Source organism: Ahaetulla prasina, chromosome 11 (genome assembly GCF_028640845.1).
Source record: "Ahaetulla prasina isolate Xishuangbanna chromosome 11, ASM2864084v1, whole genome shotgun sequence".
Classification (NCBI taxonomy): domain Eukaryota; kingdom Metazoa; phylum Chordata; class Lepidosauria; order Squamata; family Colubridae; genus Ahaetulla; species Ahaetulla prasina.
The window spans coordinates 5,374,056-5,396,106 of NC_080549.1; the positions used below are offsets into that span (position 1 = coordinate 5,374,056).

The 22,051-nt window shown below is 42.4% G+C and overlaps 1 protein-coding gene across 6 annotated transcripts in view; it reads right to left on the minus strand.

Annotated features, from left to right (window-relative positions):
- The window catches only part of NRK (Nik related kinase), a 106,841-nt gene that overhangs the window by 35,560 nt on the left and 49,230 nt on the right, over positions 1 to 22,051 (minus strand). For 5 of the 6 annotated variants that reach the window (XR_009156676.1, XM_058196552.1, XM_058196550.1 and 2 more), the window contains 4 exons: positions 14,168 to 14,320; positions 3,510 to 3,641; positions 2,169 to 2,227; positions 713 to 828 (listed from right to left, as the gene is read on the minus strand). Coding sequence is in view for 5 of the 6 variants with exons in the window: in XM_058196552.1 (XP_058052535.1) it covers positions 713 to 828; positions 2,169 to 2,227; positions 3,510 to 3,641; positions 14,168 to 14,320 (460 nt within the window). In the remaining variant the exon portion in view is untranslated. The remainder of the gene's footprint in view (positions 1 to 712; positions 829 to 2,168; positions 2,228 to 3,509; positions 3,642 to 14,167; positions 14,321 to 22,051) is intronic. The other variant, XM_058196549.1, reaches the window with a different exon arrangement.

Here is a 22,051-nt window from a genome sequence, read left to right on the forward strand (position 1 = left end):
GTGGGCGGGACCAGCCTATCCTTGCAACGACCAGTTCGGCGCACCAGATGTAAAATTAGCATCTGGTTCGCCTGAACCGGTTCGAACCGGCTGAATCCCACCCCTGGGTTCGAGACACAAACATGTAAACAGGGTTGCCGTGGGTTAGGTGGAGAGGTGGGATTATTTGAGGTCCCCCAGTTGACTTCAGAGCCCAGGAGGCCTCAAGATCTCCCCAACCTAACCTTCTGTCTCCACCATCCACTGACTCATTTCCATCCAAGCTCAGAGGATTTCTTTTCACATGAACCTCTGTAAAACATACGGAAGTATTATCCTTCCTGTTTTAAGATAGCCCTCCAGCTCTTCTGACTCAAAAATGTACATATCTTGCTGGGTAAAATAAAAGGCCAAGGCTGAAGAAGAAGAAGAAGAAAAAGAAGAAATATCACCACCATTTAATTCTTTGCAAACGCCAACAGCTCCTCTACAGATTTCAGCGTGCCCTAGATGTTAATGAAAACATCTAGAGTGCAGATGTTCACCCACGCACAGATAAAGTCATATTAAAATGGGGCTAGCAGGAGGAAAGCAGTTAGCAAACAAACATATAGAATGGAACGCCTTTTCTGTTCTACAGCTTTGCTTTCCCACCTAGTCTTTCCTTGGGAAAGGGAAAATTTAAATGCTGATTGGATCACCCAGAGAGTCTAAAGCGGGACTCGAATATTACCTGAGATCAATTGGCTGTTCTGATGGGACTTGAGGTCCTTTGGCTTGTTGCCATTGAAATCCTTGCAGCTGTTATTGGATTTCTCTTTGGGATCCCCCAGGGGTGGCTGATGTGGGCTGTAAAGAATAAGGACAAGAGGAAGGGGAGGAGGAAGAGAATGAAAATAAGGGAAGAAGATGGGAAGGAAAGAGAACAGGAACAAAAACAAAGAGGTGGAGGAAGCAGAAGAAGAGGAGGAGGAGGAGGTGGTGAAGGAGAAAGAGAAGGAGAAGAGGAGGAGAAGAAGAGGAGGAGGAGGAGGAGGAGGAAGAGAAGACGAAGAGGAGGAGGAGGAGGAAGAGAAGACGAAGAGAAAGAGGAGGAAGAGGGGGGGAGGAGGAGGAGGAGAAGGAGGAGGAAGAGGAGGAGGAGAAGGAGAGGAAGAGGAGAAGGAGAAGAGGAGGAGAAGGAGAAGAGGAGGAGGAGGAGGAGGAGATGCAGGTGGAGGAGAAAGAAAGCAAGGAGAAGGAGAAGGAAGAGATTACATTCAGTTGCTAAACATTGAGTCCATGCTCTTAAGACCCCATTATAAAAACTCATTCAATATTACAATCTACTTCAAAGAGATAACCAGTTCCAGACCTAACATGTCTAAAACCACAGTGATAATATTTCCATTAAAAATATCAAAAAGTCCTGGAGAGACCATTGAGGTTTGGAAATACTACTCTTATAAGACTTATAACGCTCATCTCAAATGTCAGGTGAACATTACAATCCTCAAATTCTTTCCCGACCGACTTGGAACAAAATTTAAACCAGAACAGAGTTACCTCCTTTCCCTTCTTCTAGCTAAAAAGTAAAAAATGTCTATGAGTTGAGCTCAGTTCTTGGGAATTACAACAAAGCGGTTTTCTTCGGTTCCAGAAGTAGTCTGCTTTCACCTTTAACTTTTCTCCCTTCCTTTCTCCACTTCTTTCTCTCAGCTTCCTCCATCGCTCTCTTCTCGCCTTTACACTACAGGCTTCTGCAGATGACAATTCGGTCCTTCTGAAATTCTGAATTGCTGGCTCGCAAAGGACTGTTGAAGTCGGACCGAAGCTACACTGTTCTAAAAGACCGCTCAACTGCATGCATACCAGAGGTTCTGACCAGTTCTGGAGAACTGGTAGCGGAAAATTTGAGTAGTTCGGAGAACCGGTAAATACCACCTCTGGGTGGCCTCACTCCCATCTATTCTCTGCCTCCCGAGTCCCAGCTGATCGGGAAGATCCTCATGGATTTTGCAGTATCCTTCCCCTGGAGTGGGATGGGAATGGAGATTTTACAATATCCTTCCCCTGGAATGGGGTGGAAATGGAAATTTTACAGTATCCTTCCTTTGCCATGCCCACCAAGCCACACCCACAGAACCGGTAGTAAAAAATTTTGAATCCTACCACTGATGCATACTGATATGAGAAGAAATTGCACCCACCTGGAAGAGATATTCTGTTGATCTCGGGTGTAAAATGTTGAGGTCGTCCTTTGAGGAACCTTCAAAGATTGAAAGCCCAAAAAAGTCAGAACTGATTACATCTGCAATTTTTATTTGTAGTATTGTCTACATTGGTGTTTCTCAACCTCAGTCAGACATGTGCATTTCAACTCCCAGAATTCCCCTGGCTATTTGATAAAAGTAAGACCTTAGTAAGACCATCCCCAGAATACTGCATCCAGTTTTGGTCACCACACTATAAAAAAAGATGTTGAGACTCTAGAAATAGTGCAGAGAAGAAGAGCCAGGATGATTAGGGGACTGGAAGCTAAAACATACGATGAATGGTTGCAGAAACTGGGCCTGGCTTGTTTAGTGAAGAGAAGGACCAGGGGAGACATGATAGCAGTCTTCCAATATTTGAAGGGCTGCCACAGAGAGGAGCTGGGTGGCTGGGTGTCAAGCTATTTTCCAAAGCATCCGAAGGCCAGACAAGGAATAATGGATGGAAACTGATCAAGGAGAAATTCAACCTAGAAATAAGGAGGAATTTTCTGACACTAGGACAATCAACCAATGGAACAGAAGTTGCTTTCAGAAGTTGTGGGAGCTTTATCACTGGAAGCTTTCAAGAAGAGACTGGACTGCCATCTGTCAGAAATGGTGTAGGGTCTCCTCCTTATTACCAGACACAATTAGTCCTAAACAAACATATTTTGTTAGGACAGCTGAGAATTACTTCGTTCTCAGCTTAGTCCAAATTAATTCTAAAAAAATCCTTCAGAAAAAGTCCTTCGGCCTTATCACAAGCCTTTGTCCTGTTTGGCACTCTGCCAAAGGCTTTTCTTGGCAAAGCCCCAAGAAGTTAAGAAACAAGAGATGACGGCTAGAAACCAATGTAGCAACGTTACTTTCCTACAAAGAGCTCAAAAGCGATTGCTGCTCTTTTAAGCCTTATGGGAGGGGCCAATCATCTCCTGGCCTTACTCCTGAGTCGTCCTTTTTGCTTCAGCTGCTCTTGTCTTCTGGCAGCTCTTTGCATGGTGCACTAGGAACAGGCTCTTCCTGTTCCTCTGCTTTTCTGCTGTCTGCCTCTGGAGGCTTCGGAGTCCTTGCATCGCTCCCAGGTGGCCCTGGCCCCATCTCTGCCTCCAACAAAGAGCCCTCGTCCAGACCTTCCCCAGAGTCCAGGATTGGCCCATTGTCCTCCCCAGCCTCCTCATTGTCTGACTCTGCTGCTAGCTCTGCGGGCTGCTGGCGGACCACAACATAGACATCCTATAATATACCCTTACTTTATATCATGTCTTTTTTCCAAAGGTTCTTCCAAAAGTTTGTTACCTTTGGAGGTTGTTCTTCAGTCTGAGACAGACTCCAAAACACCTCATCCTGGCTGGGACTCAGGGGTGTGACTGCGACATCAGACAACAAACTGCGGTGGCACACATCCCGACTCGTTCGGAGGTTTTCATTCTGGATAAAGAAAACAAGGAGGGAGAAATTTTCCGGTGATGATGGCTGTTATTCTATTTTTATTTTATTTTTTACTCTAAAACACGGTGCTTCAGAAACCGCTGGTGGCACAACTGTGGATTATAAATGAAGAGCCGCGAGATACAAACGACGCCATCATGGAGGCTATTTTGGTAAATCAAACTGGCAGCAGCCAGAAGCACAGCTGTTGGTCTGACCTACAGACTCACGTAGAAGGGACTCTGCCAGAAATACTACTCGGGGCCCAGTTTGTAGGTTTTGTCAGATGCTATCACCTGGAGGAAGTAGAGCCCATTTCCTTCTTGGCATCCCAAATTAATTTGCACCATTAATTTCGCTCTGTTTATACAAAGCTGGGAATCCTAAGCTTTCAGCTATATGCTCGTCAATTTCACAACACAAGACTTGCCCTGTGAATCAAGCCAAGGAGTATTAGAAGGACGGGCACCACCTGTGGGCAGAGTCAAGAGAGTCATTAGCCTGGAGTTGTTATGTTGCCACCAGTGGTCTAATTTCAACCCTTCTTGAATTCTGTTGACTCTTAGCTAAGGACAATTTACTGCTGACTGTTAGTTGGCTAGATTCCTGCGTATTTCATGAGCAATAAATCACCTTAACTAGAATTTAAAAGAGTGATCCCGATTTTTGATCGGGATGGGCCTGACAAGGACCATCTTACTTGTCTCTTAAGCCCCGCCCAGGTGATCAAATCAAGATCAGAAATGATACCGATATTATTATTATTAAGGCTAATCTTTGGTAAATACAGAGGTTTTGGAAACGGTGAGGAATTTCCCAGTCTATTTCGGTTTCTGTGAATTATCCAAATTTGCTTCCCCTCAGCGTCCCTTGGACTGCAAGGCAAACAAACAAGTCAGTCCTAGAGGAGATCAACCCTGACTGCTCTTTAGAAGGCCAGATCCTGAAGATGAAACTGAAATACTTTGGCCACCTAACGAGAAGGAAGGACTCACTGGAGAAGAGCCGAATGCTGGGAAAGATGGAGGGCAAAAGAAGAAGGGGACGACAAAGTACAAGGTAGATGGATGGAGTCACTGAAGCAGTAGGCATGAGTTTAAATGGACTCCAGAGGATGGTAGAGGACAGGAAGGCCTGGAGGAACGTTGTCCATGGGGTCGCGATGGGTTGGACATGACTTTGCAACTAACAACAAAAGTGTTCTTGCCCCCCAGGGTTAAGCTCTGTTAATCAGATCATCCATTGAGTGATTCCCTTTGCAGTCTCTTTATTCAATTTTATATCCACTGTCTTCTCCATTCCCGTACTTTCTCCCTACAGATAGTTCTTGAGTTACAACAGTTCATTTAGAGACCATTCGAAGTTACAACGGCACTGAAAAAAGTGACCTAGGACCGTTTTTCACACTTACGACCATTGTAGCATCCCCAAGACACATGATCAACATTTAGATGCTTGGTAACTGGCTCATATTTATGACGGTTGCAGTGTCCCAGGGGCATGTGATTGCCTTTGGCAACCTTCTGACGAGCGAAGTCAACGGGGAAGGCAGATTCCCTTAAAAACCATGTCATTAACTTAACAACGGTTAAGCAGTGATTCACAAAATAGAATAGAATAGAATAGAATAGAATAGAATAGGAATAAGAATAGAATATAATAGAATAGGAATAGGAATAGGAATAGGAATAGGAATAAGAATAGGAATAAGAAGAGAAGAGAAGAGAAGAGAAGAGAAGAGAAGAGAAGAGAAGAGGAATAAGAATAAGAATAGAATAGAACAGAATAGAATAGAATAGAATAGAATAGAATAGAATAGAATAGAATAGAATAGAATAGAATAGAATAGAATAGAATAGAATGAATAGAATAGAATAGAATAGAACAGAAGAGAAGAATAGAATAGAATAGAATAATAGAACAGAACAGAATAGTATATAATAGAATAGGAATAGAATAGAATAGAATAGAATAGAATAAGAGAAGAGAAGAGAAGAAGAAGAGAATAGAATAGAATAAGAATAGAATAGAATAGAGATAGAATAGAATAGAATAGGAATAAGAATGAACAGAACAGAATAGTATATAATAGAATAGGAATAGAATGGAATAGAATAATAGAATAGAGAAGAGAAGAATAGAGAAGAGAAGAGAACAGAATAGAATAAGAATAGAATAGAATAGATAGAATAGAAGAATAGAACAGAACAGAATAGAATAGAATAGGAATAAGAATAGAACAGAACAGAATAGTATATAATAGAATAGAATAGAATAGAATAGAATAAGAATAGAATAGAATAGAAGAGAAGAATAGAACAGAATAGAATAGAATAAGAATAGAACAGAACAGAACAGAATAGAATAGAATAAGAATAGAACAGAGAATAGAGATAGAATAGAATAGGAATAAGAATAGAATAGAATGAGAATAGAATAAGAGAAGAGAATAGAATAGAATAGAATAGAATGAGAATAGAGAATAGAACAGAACAGAATAGAGAAGAAGAGAATAGAATAGAATAAGAATAGAATAGAATAGAGATAGAATAGAATAGAATAGGAATAAGAATGAACAGAACAGAATAGTATATAATAGAATAGGAATAGAATGGAATAGAATAATAGAATAGAGAAGAGAAGAATAGAGAAGAGAAGAGAACAGAATAGAATAAGAATAGAATAGAATAGATAGAATAGAACAGAATAAGAATAGAATAGAGATAGAATAGAATAGAACAGGAATAAGAATAGAACAGAATAGTATATAATAGAATAGGAATAGGAATAGGAATAAGAATAGGAATAAGAAGAGAAGAGAAGAGAAGAGAAGAGAAGAGGAATAAGAATAAGAATAAGAATAGAATAGAATAGAATAGAACAGAATAGAATAGGAATAAGAATAGAACAGAACAGAATAGTATATAATAGAATAGGAATAAGAATAGAATAGAATAGAATAGAATAGAATAGAATAGAATAGAATAGAATAGAATAGAATAGGAATAAGAATAGAACAGAGAATAGAATAGAGAAGAATAGAATAGGAATAAGAATAGAACAGAATAGTATATAATAGAATAGAATAGAATAGAATAGGAATAAGAATAGAACAGAACAGAATAGTATATAATAGAATACGAATAGAATAGAATAGAATAGAATAGAATAGAATAGAATAGAATAGAATAGAATAGGAATAAGAATAGAATAGAGTAGAGTAGAGTAGAATAGAATAGGAATAAGAATAGAACAGAATAGTATATAATAGAATAGGAATAGGAATAGGAATAGGAATAAGAATAGGAATAAGAAGAGAAGAGAAGAGAAGAGAAGAGAAGAAGAAGAAGAAGAAGAAGAGAAGAGAATAGAATAGAACAGAATAGAACAGAAGAATAAAGAGTAGAATAGAATAGAACAGAACAGAATAGAATAGAATAGAATAGAATAGAATAGAATAGAATAGAATAGAATAGAATAGAATAGAATAGAATAGAATAGAATAGAACAGAACAGAATAGAATAGAATAGGAATAAGAATAGAACAGAACAGAATAGTATATAATAGAATACGAATAGAATAGAATAGAATAGAATAGAATAGAATAGAATAGAATAGAATAGAATAGAATAGGAATAAGAATAGAATAGAATGAATAGAATAGAATAGAACAGAATGGTATATAATAGAATAGGAATAGGAATAGGAATAGGAATAAGAATAGGAATAAGAAGAGAAGAGAGAAGAAGAGAATAAGAATAGAATAGAATAAGAATAGAATAGAATAGAATAGAACAGAATAGAATAGAATAAGAATAGAACAGAACAGAATAGTATATAATAGAATAGGAATAGAATAGAATGAGATAGAATAGAATAGAATGAGATAGAATAGAATGGAATAGAATAGGAATAAGAATAGAATAGATAGAATAGAATAGAATAGAATAGGAATAAGAACAGAACAGAATAGTATATAATAGAATAGAACAGGAATAGAATAGGAATAGAATAGAATAGAAGAGAGAAGAGAAGAGAAGAAGAGAGAGAGAGAAGAAGAAGAAGAATAAGAATAGAATAGAGTAGAGTAGAGTAGAATAGAATAGGAATAAGAATAGAACAGAATAGTATATAATAGATAGGAATAGGAATAGGAATAAGAATAGAATAGAATAGAATAGGAATAAGAATAAGAAGAGAAGAGAATAGAATAGAATAGGAATAAGAATAGAACAAAATAGTATATAATAGATAGGAATAGGAATAGGAAAAGAATAGAATAGAATAGAATAGAATAACAGAGCTGGAAGGGACCTTGGAGGTCTTCTAGTCCAATCCCCTGCTTAGGCAGGAAACCCCACACCATTTCAGACAAAGGGTTATCCAACCTCTTCTTAAAAGCTTCCAGGGTTGGAGCATTCACAACTTCCAGAGGCAAGTTGTTCACAGCTTAAAACTGACAAACCTGGCAAAACTGACTTAACAACTGTCCCTCTTAGCAACAGAAATGTCGGGCTGCGTCGTGGTCGTACGCTGGGGAACGCCAACCAGACTCTTAGACCAGGGGTCAGCAACCTGTAGCAGAACCTCCTGACTTCACAATTGAAACTCTACAGAGTCTTTCCAGAACGCAACCGCAATTCAGCAACACCCCATTATTTCCCAACAACCCGCCGTCTTTGTTTATCTCGAAAGAAAGCTCCTGCTAGGCCCTAATAGACTTATTTGGAGGGGGCGGAGGAAAACAGCCATCCATCCAATTCCAGGCCAAAAAACTTTCAGTGCGTCGGAGACAGTAACGCATCATGGCTGTGGTCTCTCCACGCGGTTCCAAGGCTGACGTTAATCATTTTCCTCATCAGAAGGAAAAGTAGTAGCAGGGCAAGAGTAACAGAAGAGATGGCGAGATGGTGTTGGTGGAGAAGGAGAGAAACGGTCCATCTGTCTTACGCCCGAGAAGAAGTCAAGTCTTGGTCGGGAACCCTACCGTAGATTGATGTCTTCTCCCAACCCTGCTTGCCCGCAATCGCAGCGGATTCACTGGGATTCCGCACATCGTAGATCCTGGCAGAATTACGAGAGAGGAGAGCCCGTAGCTTGAGCCTTTCAATTTGGGTTGTCCATCAGATCGCGCCTGGCGAGAAGGATACGGCCCCCTCAAGAGGGGTATTCTTTATTCACCAGCCGACATTTCTCTCCTCCGAGTCACAACTGATTAAGGGCCATAACATCTTTCTATCTCAGGCGCTGCAAGCCTTGCTCTTTCGGATGAAGAAAAAAAATTGAAATAAAAGGAATAAGATTGCTTTATTTCACGGCGGTGCTTCGGAGCAGGTTGGTACCTACTGGTCTATTGGCATCCGTCCATCCATCTGTCAGCAATAAAAAACTTTCTGAGTTTGTTTTCCACCTTTCCACGAACATTTCACTCCAGCGCAAATCCGAAGGAAGCTGAATTTTGCTTTCTTTCTAGAGCAACATTCCTGTTGGCACCCCTGGGATAAATGAGGGAAGAGGGATAGGGAGGGGTGGGGACAGTGCTGGCATTCAATTTTTTTAACTACCGGTTCTGTGGGTGTGGCTTGGTGGGTGTAGCAGGGGAAGGATTCTGTAAATCACACCCATTACCTCCCCATTCCAGGGGAAGGATATTGCAAAATCTACATTCCTTCCCCACTCTAGGGGAAGAATACTGCAAAATCTACATTCTCACCCCACTCTAAGGGAAGGATACTGCAAATTCTCCATTCCCTCCCCACTCCAGGGGAAGGATACTGCAAATTCTCCATTCCCTCCCCACTCCAGGGGAAGGATACTGCAAAATCCCCATTCCCACCCCACTCCAGGGGAAGGATACTGCAAAATCCCCATTCCCACCCCACTCCAGGGGAAGGATATTGCAAAATACTCCATTCCCACGCCACTCTGGGGCCAGCGAGAGGTGGTATTTGCCAGTTCTCCGAACTACTCAAAATTTCCACTATCGTTCTCCAGAACCTGTCAGAACCTGCTGAATAGCACCTCTGGGTGGGGAGTGGCAGAGGAGCCAGAAAATTTAAGTGACAAACTCGACAACTCTGCATTTTAAAACCAGACAGGATAATGGACAGTTGTGGCATATGTGAGGCCACCAGCAAAAGGAAGTGGGGGAAAAAGAAACCAAGGCAGAAGGCAGAACCTTTTGGGAATCCCATAGACAGAGCTCCAAATTCCTTCCTTCTATCTTTGCAAGGAAAAAAAAATTAAAAGCCGGGATGATGTCGCTTGATATCACATCATCCGTTTGTCTATCTCCACACCACTGGCTGTAAAATTGGGAAGGATGGAGTGGAGTACGAAAGAGCCGAAAACAGTTGGCTGCAACGCAGAAGCCAGGGCTCAACTGCAGCTACTTCCTTCAAGCTAAAATCAACCATCTTCCCCAGGAGATAGGAGACTCCAAAATGGCAATTAGACATTGGCAACGGCATCTCCAGGAAATGTCATTGCTACCAATCTGCCTTCCATTGAGGACCTGTATATTGCATGCGTCAAAAAGAGGGCTGTGAAAATATTTACAGACCTCTCGCATCCTGGACATAAACTGTTTCAACTCCTACCCTCAAAACGACGCTATAGAGCACTGCACACCAGAACAACTAGACACAAGAACAGTTTTTTCCCAAACTCCATCACTCTGCTAAACAAATAATCCCCTCAACACTGTCAAACTATTCACTAAGTCTGCACTACTATTACTACTAATCTTCTCATCGTTCCTACCACCCACCTCCTTCTACTTATGACTGTATGACTATAACTTTGTTGCTTGTATCCTTACGATTGATATTGATATTGATTGTTACCTGATTGCTTATTTTTTTTAATTTTTATTTATTTATTTTGTCACAACAGTATATATAAGCATAAGCATGAAAGTAACTATATAATATATAAGCATATATATATTAGCATAAGCATGTAATAACTATATTAATTGGATATAATGAAAGGAAACAATAGGACAGGAACGGTAAGCACGCTTGTGCTCTTATGCACGCCCCTTATGGACCTCTTAGGAATGGGGTGAGGTCAATAGTAGACAGTTTTTGGTTGAAGCTTTGGGGAGTTTGAGAAGAATCAAGGTTGACTCAGCCTTCCATCCTTTATAAGGTAGGTAAAATGAGGACTCAGATTGTTGGGGGCAATAAGTTGACTTTGTATATAAATATACAAATAGGATGAAGACTATTGCTAACATAGTGTAAGCCGCCCTGAGTCTTTGGAGAAGGGCGGGATATAAATGTAAATAAATTTTAAAAAAAGAGACCACAGAGTCAGGTAGTGTATTCCAAGCACTAATAACTCTGTTACAGAAGTGATATTTTCTGCAATCAATTTGTGCCCTATGACTATCATTAAGGGTTGTACCTTAGAATTCTTGATGAACGTATCTTTTCTTTTATGTACACTGAGAGCATATACACCAAAGACAAATTCCTTGTGTGTCCAATCACACTGGGCCAATAAAAAAATTCTATTCTGTTCTATTATCTATTCTGTTGTTATTGAAACAGCTATGTCCATCTCTTCCATCGTCCGATCTAACAAATGCGGTATTGACCAATCTTGAACGTCTTCATCAAAGGCAGCTCTTGTGGAGGCTGGACTCGGATAGTTTTGTCCGTTGGGAGAGGGTGGGAAAAGGAGAAGAGATATGGTGGTGGGGTGAAGAAGAGAAGTGATTAATTGGTCTGACAATCGCCAAAGCAGGTGGAAAGGACAGGATGTCATGACATAATCTTGATGTTGGGAAGGAAGGAAACAGCCGGTGGGGCTTCTTAGGAGTTCCCAAAGAGTGGATTAAGAAGGAAAACTGAATTGTCCTATTGGAATAGAGCTGTCTTAAACTGTTGAGGAAAGGGTGGCAAATAAAATTCTCTAGGTTTCCCTCCTCCAATTGTAACAAATAATAATAATAATAATAATATCACTCTAAATTGGCAGAGCAATTAAAACAGGTCAGAACTGGAAAGTCGTTGGAATAATGGTAGTAGTGGATTTAAGGATAGACCCATCCTAAAAGAGAGCTTGGGGGGGAAAAAAAACACCTTTGCATCTGTAAATGTTGGATAAAATGTGCTACCTTAAATTCTAACAGGCTTGGTTAGTTATTGGTTAGGTTTCTATATAGCCTTTTGATCAGGATGCAGCTACATGGTGGATACAAGTGATTCCATTCTAATATGTGGGCATACACCATTCAATCTACCTACAGGCAGTTATATTTCCTTCCTTCCTTCCTTCCTTCCTTCCTTCCTTCCTTCCTTCCTTCCTTCCTTCCTTCCTTCCTTCCTCCCTCCCTCCCTCCCTCCCTCCCTCCCATAAAAATCCTTCCTTCCATCTACATTATAATCTTCCTCCCTCCCTTCCTCTCTCCTTCTCTCTCCCTCCCTCCCTCCTTCGCTCCCTCCTTTTTCCTTCCCTCCTTCCTTCCTTCCTTCCTTCCTCCCTTCCTCCCTCCCTCCCTCATAAAAATCCTTCCTTCCATCTACATTATAATCTTCCTCCCTCCCTTCCTCTCTCCTTCTCTCTCCCTCCCTCCCTCCTTCGCTCCCTCCTTTTTCCTTCCTTCCTCCCTTCCTCTCTCATAAAATCCTTCCTTCCATCTACATTATAATCATCCTCCCTCCCTTCCTCTCTCCTTCTCTCTCCCTCCCTCCCTCCTTCCCTCCCTCCTTTTTCCTTCCTTCCTTCCTTCCTTCCTTCCCCCTTCCCTCTCTCCCTCCCTCCCTCCCTCTCTCTCTCTCTCTCTCACAGACACACACAAACACCATCTCGATCAATGACACTGGGTGGCTTACAACTCATATATATATAGTGTTAAATTTACTGACAAAGAAATAAAGGGAAACTAGTATAGATCTATTTCTCTCTCTCTCTCATCAGCTAGCCATACCCTTCTGGGATTCGAACCTGGGCTTCCTTGCATATTAGGCAGATGTATTAACCACTAAGACACAGGTATATACAAACATATACATATACATACATACATATACATAAACGCAAGCACGCATACACACACACAAATAAATATGCACAGCAGCTTAGATACTTGGCCACTCTGGCTGATGGGATCTGCAGCATGCCTATTCTTCTGGATCCAACTGGACAAGTACAGACTCGTGGGAAAAGCAGGTCCTTCAGATAACCTGACCTCAAATCATTTAGGGCTTGGTAGCATCATCTCTGAAATACTTTGGCCACCTAATGAGAAGGAAGGACTCCCTGGGGAAGAGCCGAATGCTGGGAATGATGGAGGGCAAAAGAAGAAGGGGATGGCAGAGAACGAGGTGGCTGGATGGAGTCACTGAAGCATGAGCTTAAATGGACTCCGGGGGATGATAGAGGACAGGAAGGCCTGGAGGAACGTTGTCCATGGGGTCGCGATAGGTCGGACATGACTTTGCAGCTAACAACAACACAGAGAGAGAGAGAGAGAGAGAGAGAGAGAGAGAGAGAGAGGGATCAAAGGGACTCCTGCGAGTCCCTCAGATTGCAAGGCGATCCAACCGGTCAGTCCTAGAGGAGATCAACCCTGATTCCTCTTTAGAAGGCCAGATCCTGAAGAGGAAACTCAAATACTTTGGCCACCTAATGAGAAGGAAGGACTCCCTGGGGAAGAGCCGAATGCTGGGAACGATGGAGGGCAAAAGAAGAAGGGGATGACAGAGAAGGAGGTGGCTGGATGGAATCACTGAAGCATGAGCTTAAATGGACTCCGGGGGATGATAGAGGACAGGAAGGTCTGGAGGAACGTTGTCCATGGGTCGTGATGAGTCAGACACGACTTTACAACTAACAACAACAGATAGAGAGAGAGAGAGAGAGAGAGAGAGAGAGAGGGATCAAAGGGACTCCTGCGAGTCCCTCAGATTGCAAGGCGATCCAACCGGTCAGTCCTAGAGGAGATCAACCCTGACTGCTCTTTAGAAGGCCAGATCCTGAAGAGGAAACTCAGATACTTTGGCCACCTAATGAGAAGGAAGGTCTCACTGGAGAAGAGCCGAATGCTGGGAATGATGGAGGGGAAAAGAAGAAGGGGACGGCAGAGAATGTGGTGGCTGGATGGAGTCACTGAAGCAGTTGGCATGAGTTTAAATGGACTCCAGAGGATGGTAGAGGACAGGAAGGCCTGGAGGAACGTTGTCCATGGGGTCGCAATGGGTCGGACACGACTTCGCAACTAACAACAATAAGCATCATCTCAAAAAAGTTCTCAACTATTCTGTAGACCAGGGGTCCCCAACCCGCAGTCCATGGACCAACATGGGCCCCACGGCGTGCCCAAAACCAAGCCACAGAAACAAAGGAAGCCCCATCTGCGAGATGGAGCAGGCAGCGCACGAAACTGTCCAGTCCTCTCCACGGAACCACTCCCTGGTGCCCCGAAACTTGGAGCCCGCTGGTGTAGACCTTTCTGATCATAGGGATGGTGAGAATGACCAAACTATTCCCTTCCCGCGGTCAGATCATTTCCCACCTGGGCCACCACCGCTCGTTGCAAAGCTGGTGTACACGGCGTGGATGTACTGCCAGAACCCAGCCTTCCGTGAGGAGTGGTCTCCTGGCCGAGGACAGCTGTCCAGTTGAAGTCTGGCTGGACACCGTAGCTTTTCTGAAGCTGGTTTTCCGCCTGCAAAGAAAGCAACCGCAAGTCGGAGTATCGTTAATCCACTGAGGATGTAACTCCATCCCAATTTATCTTGTTCTCTTCGCCCCCAGATCAGATACAGGCGCATCTTCATGTGTTTTCTTGGCTAGCCCTTTGCTCTTTCTTTTTCTTTTCCAAAAGAAAAAACTTAAATCAACAAAATTGAACTTCTTCCATGCAACAGCAAGAGATACATAACTAAAAAGGTTATATATATATATTTGTCTCTCTGTACTGGACAGCCAAATGCTATTGTCCTTGGCGGTGTAGATGACGGATTGTTTTAATACCCAGCCCTCTTCGGTGTATTGCTATTCAGTAGCCCACCGATCAGGTTTTGACTTTAGAATGAGAATAGCCGAGTTGGAAGGGACCTTGAAGGTCTTCTAGTCCAACCCCCTGCTCAGGCAGGACACCCTATACCATTCAGACAATCTCTTCTTTAAAGCTTCCAGTTGGAGCATCCACAACTTCTGGAGGCAACTCATGCTATTTATTAATTGATCTCACTGTCAGGAAATTTCTAAGTTGCTTCTCTCCTTGATGAGTTTCCACCCATTGCTTCTTGTCCTGCCTTCAGGTGCTTTGGAGAATAGCTTGACTCCCTCTTCTTTGGGGCAACCCCTGAGATATTGGAAGACTGCTATCATGTCACCCATGATTTATCACTTATAGCTTTTATGTACAATGAGAGCTTATGCACCGAAGACAAATTCCTTGTGTGTTCAATCACATCTGGCCAGTAAAGAATTCTATTCTATTCTATTCTATTCTATTCTATTCTATTCTATTCTATTCTATTCTATTCTATTCTATTCTATTCTACTCTACTCTACTCTACTCTACTCTACTCTACTCTACTCTACTCTACTCTACCCTACCCTACCCTACCCTACCCTATCCTTTCTTTAAGGGACACGTGGCTCAGTGGCTAAGATGCTGAGCTTGTCGATCAGAAGGTTGGCAGTTCAGCGGTTCGAATCCCTCGTGCCGCGTAACGGGGTGAGTTCCTGTTACTTGTCCCAGCTTCTGCCAACCTAACAGTTTGAAAGCACATAAAAAAATGCAAGTAGAAAAAATAGGGACCACCTTTGGTGGGAAGGTCACAGCATTCCGTGCGCCTTTGGCATTGAGTCATGCCGGCCACATGACCACGGAGACCTTTTCGGACAGCGCTGGCTCTTCGGCTTTGAAACGGAGATGAGCACCGCCCCCTAGAGTCGGGAACGACTAGCACATATGTGCGAGGGGGAACCTTTACTTTACTTCTTCTTTTCATCAAATAGACATACCCAGTTCCAGCAACCGTTCTTCATATGTTTTAGCCTCCTAATGATCTTTCTTGTTCTTTTCTGCATTCTTTCTAGAGTCTCAACATCTTTTTTATATCGTGGTGACCAAAACTGGATGCAGGATTCTAGGTGTGGTCTTACTTTCTTAAGGACTTTCCCCCCCCCACCCTCACGGATTAGAATACCTGATATTCAGGAAAGTCCTCCATTCTTTGGGGGCTTTCACTAGAATAGCTAGCTCAGCACTGCTTTTTTGGGGGTTTCTGGCGAAACAAATTTATTTACAGTTTTTATTGATAGCACAGTCAAATTCTTTGCAGCTTGATTTAAGCTGAAAGAAAAATGATGGTGCGGGTTTTAGACAAGCACTTCGGATAGATTTTTCAAATTAATCCACCATGGGGGGAAAAATAAATAAAGTAACCTTTCTCAACTCCTCTCCCCACACCTAATTTTCTTCTCTAGATATGATGTTAGGCAGGGGTGAAATCCAGCAGGTTCTTGACAGGTTCCGGAGAACCGGTAGCAGAAATTTTGAGTAGTGCGGAGAACCAGCAAATACCACCTCTGGCTGGCCCCAGAGTGGATGGGAATGGAGATTTTACAATATCCTTCCCCCAGGAGTGGGGAGGGAATGGGGATTTTGCAATATCCTTCCCCCAGGAGTGGGGAGGGAATGGGGATTTTGCAATATCCTTCCCCCAGGAGTGGGGAGGGAATGGGGATTTTGCAGTATCCTTCCCCTGGAGTTGGATGGGAATGGTGATTTTGCAGTATCCTTTTCCCCAGGAGAGGGGAGGGAATGGGGATTTTGCAGTATCCTTTCCCCCAGGAGTGGGGAGGGAATGGGGATTTTGCAATATCCTTCCCCCAGGAGTGGGGAGGGAATGGGGATTTTGCAATATCCTTCCCCCAGGAGTGGGGAGGGAATGGGGATTTTGCAGTATCCTATCCCTGCCAAGCCCACCAAGCCACGTCCAAAGAACTGATAGTAAAAAAAAATTGGATTTCACCACTGATGTTAGGGTTCATTTGGGGGGAAACGCCATACATTATTACAGAATACAGAACAATAGAGTTGGAAGGGAGGTCTTTTTTGAAGTCTTAATGACAGAAATTTGGGGCTCCCTTGTGGTCCTAAGTCAAGGACTACCTGTACACTCTGCATGTGTATGTGTGTGTATACACACACAAACGAACAGGACAGATTAAAAACACAAGGCAGAAGCATCGGTGTCCAAAGGAACTGTCAGAGCCTGTTTGTGTCCAATGACTGTGCCGCACTTCCTACGGAGATTCGCTGCCTCCAGCTGCTAATGTCAAAACTCCGCAATAAATAGATCTGGATTAAAATTTAAGCAGAATGGCCTGGGCTGCATTTTACAATGCGTTGTATTCCCTCTACAAAGAGGTCACCCGTGGAATACAAGGCAGAGATGCAAATGGATATAGGAACTGACTTTTCGCAATGCGTTTCTACCCCCTTTCGGCATCCGAGTTCTCGCTCTTCCTTTTGGGGGGGGGGGGGAAGAGAGAGAGAGAATGTGGAAGTGATCAAAAAGAACTTTTTATGGTCTACCTTCTCAAAGGCAGGAAGAGCAAGAGCTCTTCGCTTCTTCTTAAATCCTATATGCAGGTAATCCCCTTTCCTGATTGCTTATTTGTACCTTATGACTATCATTAAGTGTTGTACCTTAGAATTCTAGATGAACGTATCTTTTCTTTTATGTAGACTGAGAGCCTATGCACCAAAGACAAATTCCTTGCGTGTCCAATCACACTTGGCCAATAAAAAATTCTCTTCTCTTCTCTTCTCTTCTCTTCTCTTCTATTTTTATTCTATTCTGTTCTGTTCCGTTCCATTCTGTTCCATCCCATTCCATTCTATTCTCTCCTATATTTATTCTCTTCTCTTCTCTTCTCTTCTCTTCTCTTCTCTTCTCTTCTCTTCTCTTCTCTTCTCTCTTCTCTATTTATTCCAATTTCTATTCTATTCTATTCTATTCTATTCTATTCTATTCTATTCTATTCTATTCCATTCCATTCCATTCTATTCTATTCCATTCCATTCTATTCCATTCTATTCTATTCTATTCTATTCTATTCTATTCTATGATTGCTTATTTGTACCCTATGACTATCATTAAGTGTTGTACCTTAGAATTCCTGATGAAGGTATCTTTCCTTTTATGTACACTGAGAGCCTATGCACCAAGACAAATTCCTTGTGTGTCCAATCACACTTAGCCAATAAAATTCTATCCTATCCTATCCTATCCTATCCTATCCTATCCTATCCTATCCTATCCTATCCTATCCTATCCTTAAGACTACAACCGAACCCCAAATTTCTGTTGCTCAGTGACAAATAGGTTAAGTGAGTTTTGGCCTGTTTTCTTCCCTTTCCTTTGTGTTAAGGGAATCACTGTCAGTCACAATTTGGGATAAAGATCCTTTGAATAGTGTGGGAGTAGGAATGGATTTCCAGAGGGAAAAATTGCAGGCTACAGGAATCAGGAGCGCTACTCAGGTGATCCTGAGGACACAGATAAACCTCCAAATGTCCTCAATGATTCTCTAAAAGGATGCAAAGGACCAGTTGTCTGCAAGGAATATAAATCCTTCCATTCCCCACTAACCTGTCAGAGCGGAAGAAGCTTCTTGGATAAGAAGAGAAACGTCTTCAAAACAAAAACAAACCAAAAAAAACAAATAGAAAGTCCACTTGCCTTCTGAAAAAGCACCTATGGGACAACCATGAGCTGGATGACAGAGAATCTCTACAGACTTTTAGCTGTACAATTTGGGATGGACACCCTTGGAATGGTGTGGGAGTAGGAAAGGGTTTCCAGAGGGAAAAATTGCAGACTACAGGAACCATTTGCACCACTCAGGTGACCCTGAAGACACAGATAAATATCCAAGTGGCTTCAACGACCTTCTAAAAAGTATCCAGATGACCAGCTGTCTGCAAGGAATATAAACCCTTCCATTCCCCACTATCCTGACAGAGCTGAAGAAGCTTCTTGGAGGAGAAGTGAAACGTCTTCAGAAGAAAAAAGAAAGAAGATCCATCTGACTCCTTTGGGACAACCATGGAAATGGTTAAATGCGAAGGGTAGACCATGGTGGAATGTTCTGACCTCAAAACAAGCCCTTCAGAGATCAGAATATTCTTGAACCCTTACAAAGAGCGCATTCTGATAAGGATCACTTGATCCCTTCTATCGCCAAGAAGCCTTCAGGGAGATGTCCCCGAAGCAATCAGGAGTCAAGCCCAGCTCCCAAAAAAGAAGTTACAATCGCCACCATTCAATCCACGGTTGGAGAATAATTTCATTTTAGCTACGCTTAATTTCAGTGATTACGGCATGGGATTCGAATCAAGTTTCCTGGCTTCACCCACAACTTTGAAGAATGAGGCCCTCAGATCAGGAAGAAGTTGGATGGGGAGTCCTTGGTGTTCGCTGAGCTTGGTTGTTGACCTGCAGATGTTTTGCTACCGGACTAGGTAACAGGATGGAAGGCTTGCAGAAAGCCAAACCAGCAAGTTCAGGAGTAGCTAAGACTCAATGATTCTTCTTCCTAAAATGCTACTCGTCTACACGCCGATGTTTCATTGTAGAAACATTTTATGGAAGAGTCCCAGCCTCCTAGGAAGAGGTCTCCAAACTTGAGAACTTTAACACTTGTGAACTTTCAAACTCCCAGAATGGTGGACTTCACCTTTGTGGACTTCAACTCCCACAATTCCCCCACAAGCATGGTCGGCTGAGGAATTCTGGGAGTTGAAGTCTTAAAAGTCTGAGGAGATTCTCAGTCGTCCAGGCCATGGTTGTCCCAATGGTGCTTTTTCAGGAGGCAACTGGACTTCCTTGGTTTTTTTTCTTTTGAAGACGTTTCACTTCTCATCTAAGAAGCTTCTTCAGCTCTGACAGGAATTATGAATAAATCTGAAGGATTTAGATATAGAATAAGAGAGTTGGAAGGGACCTTGGAGGTCTTTTAGCCCAACCCCCTGCTTAGGCAGGAAACCCTGCACCACTTCAGACAAATGGCTATCCAACATCTTCTTAAAAACTTCCAGAGTTGGATCATTCAGAACCTCTGAAGGCAAGTTGTTCCACTGAACAACTTTCCCATTTATATTCCTTGCAAACAGCTGGTCCTTTGCATCCTTTTTAGAGGATCGTTGAAGCACTTGGAGGTTTATCTGTGTCCTCAGGGTCACTTGAAGTGACTCTCCTGGTTCCTGTAGTCTGCAATTTTTCCCTCTGGAAATCCATTCCTACTCCCACATCATTCCAAGGGTGTCCATCTTCTAAAAGGATGCAAATGACCAGCTGTCGGCAAGAAATATAAATCCTTCCCCTCCCCGCTATTCTGTCAGAGCCGAAGGAGCTTCTCGGAGGAGAAGCGAAACATCTTCAAGAGAAAAAACAAGAAAGTCCAGTTGCCTCTTGAAGTCTCAAAGTTGCCAAATTTGGAGAGGGGCCGCGGTGTGGCTCAGGCTGTAAGAAGCCTGTTATTAAACACAGCTGCTTGCAATTACTGCAGGTTCTAGTCCCACCAGGCCCAAGGTTGACTCAGCCTTCCATCCTTTATAAGGTAGGTAAAATGAGGACCCAGATTGTTGGGGGGGCAATAAGTTGACTTTGTATATAAATATACAAATAGAATGAGACTATTGCCTTACACAATGTAAGCCGCCCTGAGTCTTTGGAGAAGGGCGGGATATAAATGTAAAAAAAAAAAAATGAGTTTTCCTCTCTCTCTCTCTCTCCTCTCTCTAAGAATCAAGCTCAGTCTAAGATGTATAATTCCACCCCCTTCTTTTCAAACTCTTCTGGACGTCCTCAACAAGACTGTTATTCTTCGGTTTGCCTTGCTTTGCTATCTCTAGAGACAGTCTTGTGATTTTGGAAAATGTCCCCCTGGGCTGTTTTTAACTCATCGATGAATGAGTCTTTTTCTTAGCTTTCTCTTTCCTTTCCAAAGCATTCTTAGCAAAGAAAGAAAGAAATTCCTCAATTAGGCTTCTATTCAGCCCAAAACAACAACAATCTATCTATCTGCAAGGCTGGAGAGAGAAAGAAATGCTTTCCAGCCATGTGAGTTTTTACAAGAAACAACCAAGCTCGGAGAGCCTCCGAAACAACGAATTAATATAATATAACAACAGAGTTCGAAGGGACCTTGGAGGCCTTCTAGTCCAACCCCCTGCCCAGGCAGGAAACCCTACACCATCTCAGTCAGATGGTTATCCAACATTTTCTTAAAAATTTCCAGTGTTGGAGCATTCACAACTTCTGCAGGCAAGTCGTTCCATTTATTAATTGTTCTAACTGTCAGGAAATTTCTCCTTAGTTCTAAGTTGCTTCTCTCCTTGATGAGTTTCCACCCATTGCTTCTTGTTCTACCCTCAGGTGCTTTGGAGAATAGCTTGACTCCCTCTTCTTTGGGGCAGCCCCTGAGATATTGTTTGAATTGTTTGCTTCTTCTTCTTTTTTCCTTCTAAAGCCTGCTTGGTTGTTGTTGTTATTATTTTTTTTAAAAAATTAAAAACCAGCTGGTAGCTGGCCAAATCCAACATAGACAAAGGTTGGCGTTTAGTAAGCTGGGCTTTACCTGTCATTCCCCCAACCCTTGTCGGAGTCTGAATCTGAGGGGGAAGAAGTGTGGCTCCATTGGCTGTGGAGGAAACTGGGGAAGGGCAAAGTCAGGCTGGGCAGAGCAGGGGAGAGGTAGAACGAGAGAGAGGGGATTCAGATGAAGACCAAGGCTCACCCCCCTCCTCATCCTAGGGCACGCAGGAAAGAACGGAGAAGAGAGCAATGTGGGTTGCATGGCTTACGAGGGAGGAAAGGATCTCGATTCCCTTCACAAGGCACACCTGGGGATGGAGTTTAAAGGAGAGTGCTACTTCACTTTTGGAACTCCTTATCTTGTTTGCCCTGGCAGATTAATTATTTTATCTTGCCTTGTTGGGATTTATATTTGGAAGTTTTCTGTTTATAACGCTTGGACTGGAGTATTTTCAGCTGAAGGCTGTTACAGGTTTGTGGGTGAGTTTTTCTCCAGACTGGAGAGTAAAAGGGACGTTGGGGGCAAAGTTGTAGCTAATAAAGAGAATCATACTTACCATATTTTTTGGAGTATAAGATGCACCTTTTCCCCAAAAAAAGAGGGTGAAAATCTGGGTGCATCTTATACTCTGAATGTAGCCCCACCCAGCTTCTCAAACTGAGGTTTCAAAAGCTGAAAGAAGTTTCAGAAAAGAAGCCTGCAAACAGAGCTTCAGAAAAAAAGCCCCCAAACAGAGCTTCAGAAAAAAAGCCTCCAAACAGAGCTTCAGAAAAAAAGCCCCCAAACAGAGCTACAGAAAAAAGCCCCCAAAAGGAGCTTCAGAAAAAAGCCCCCA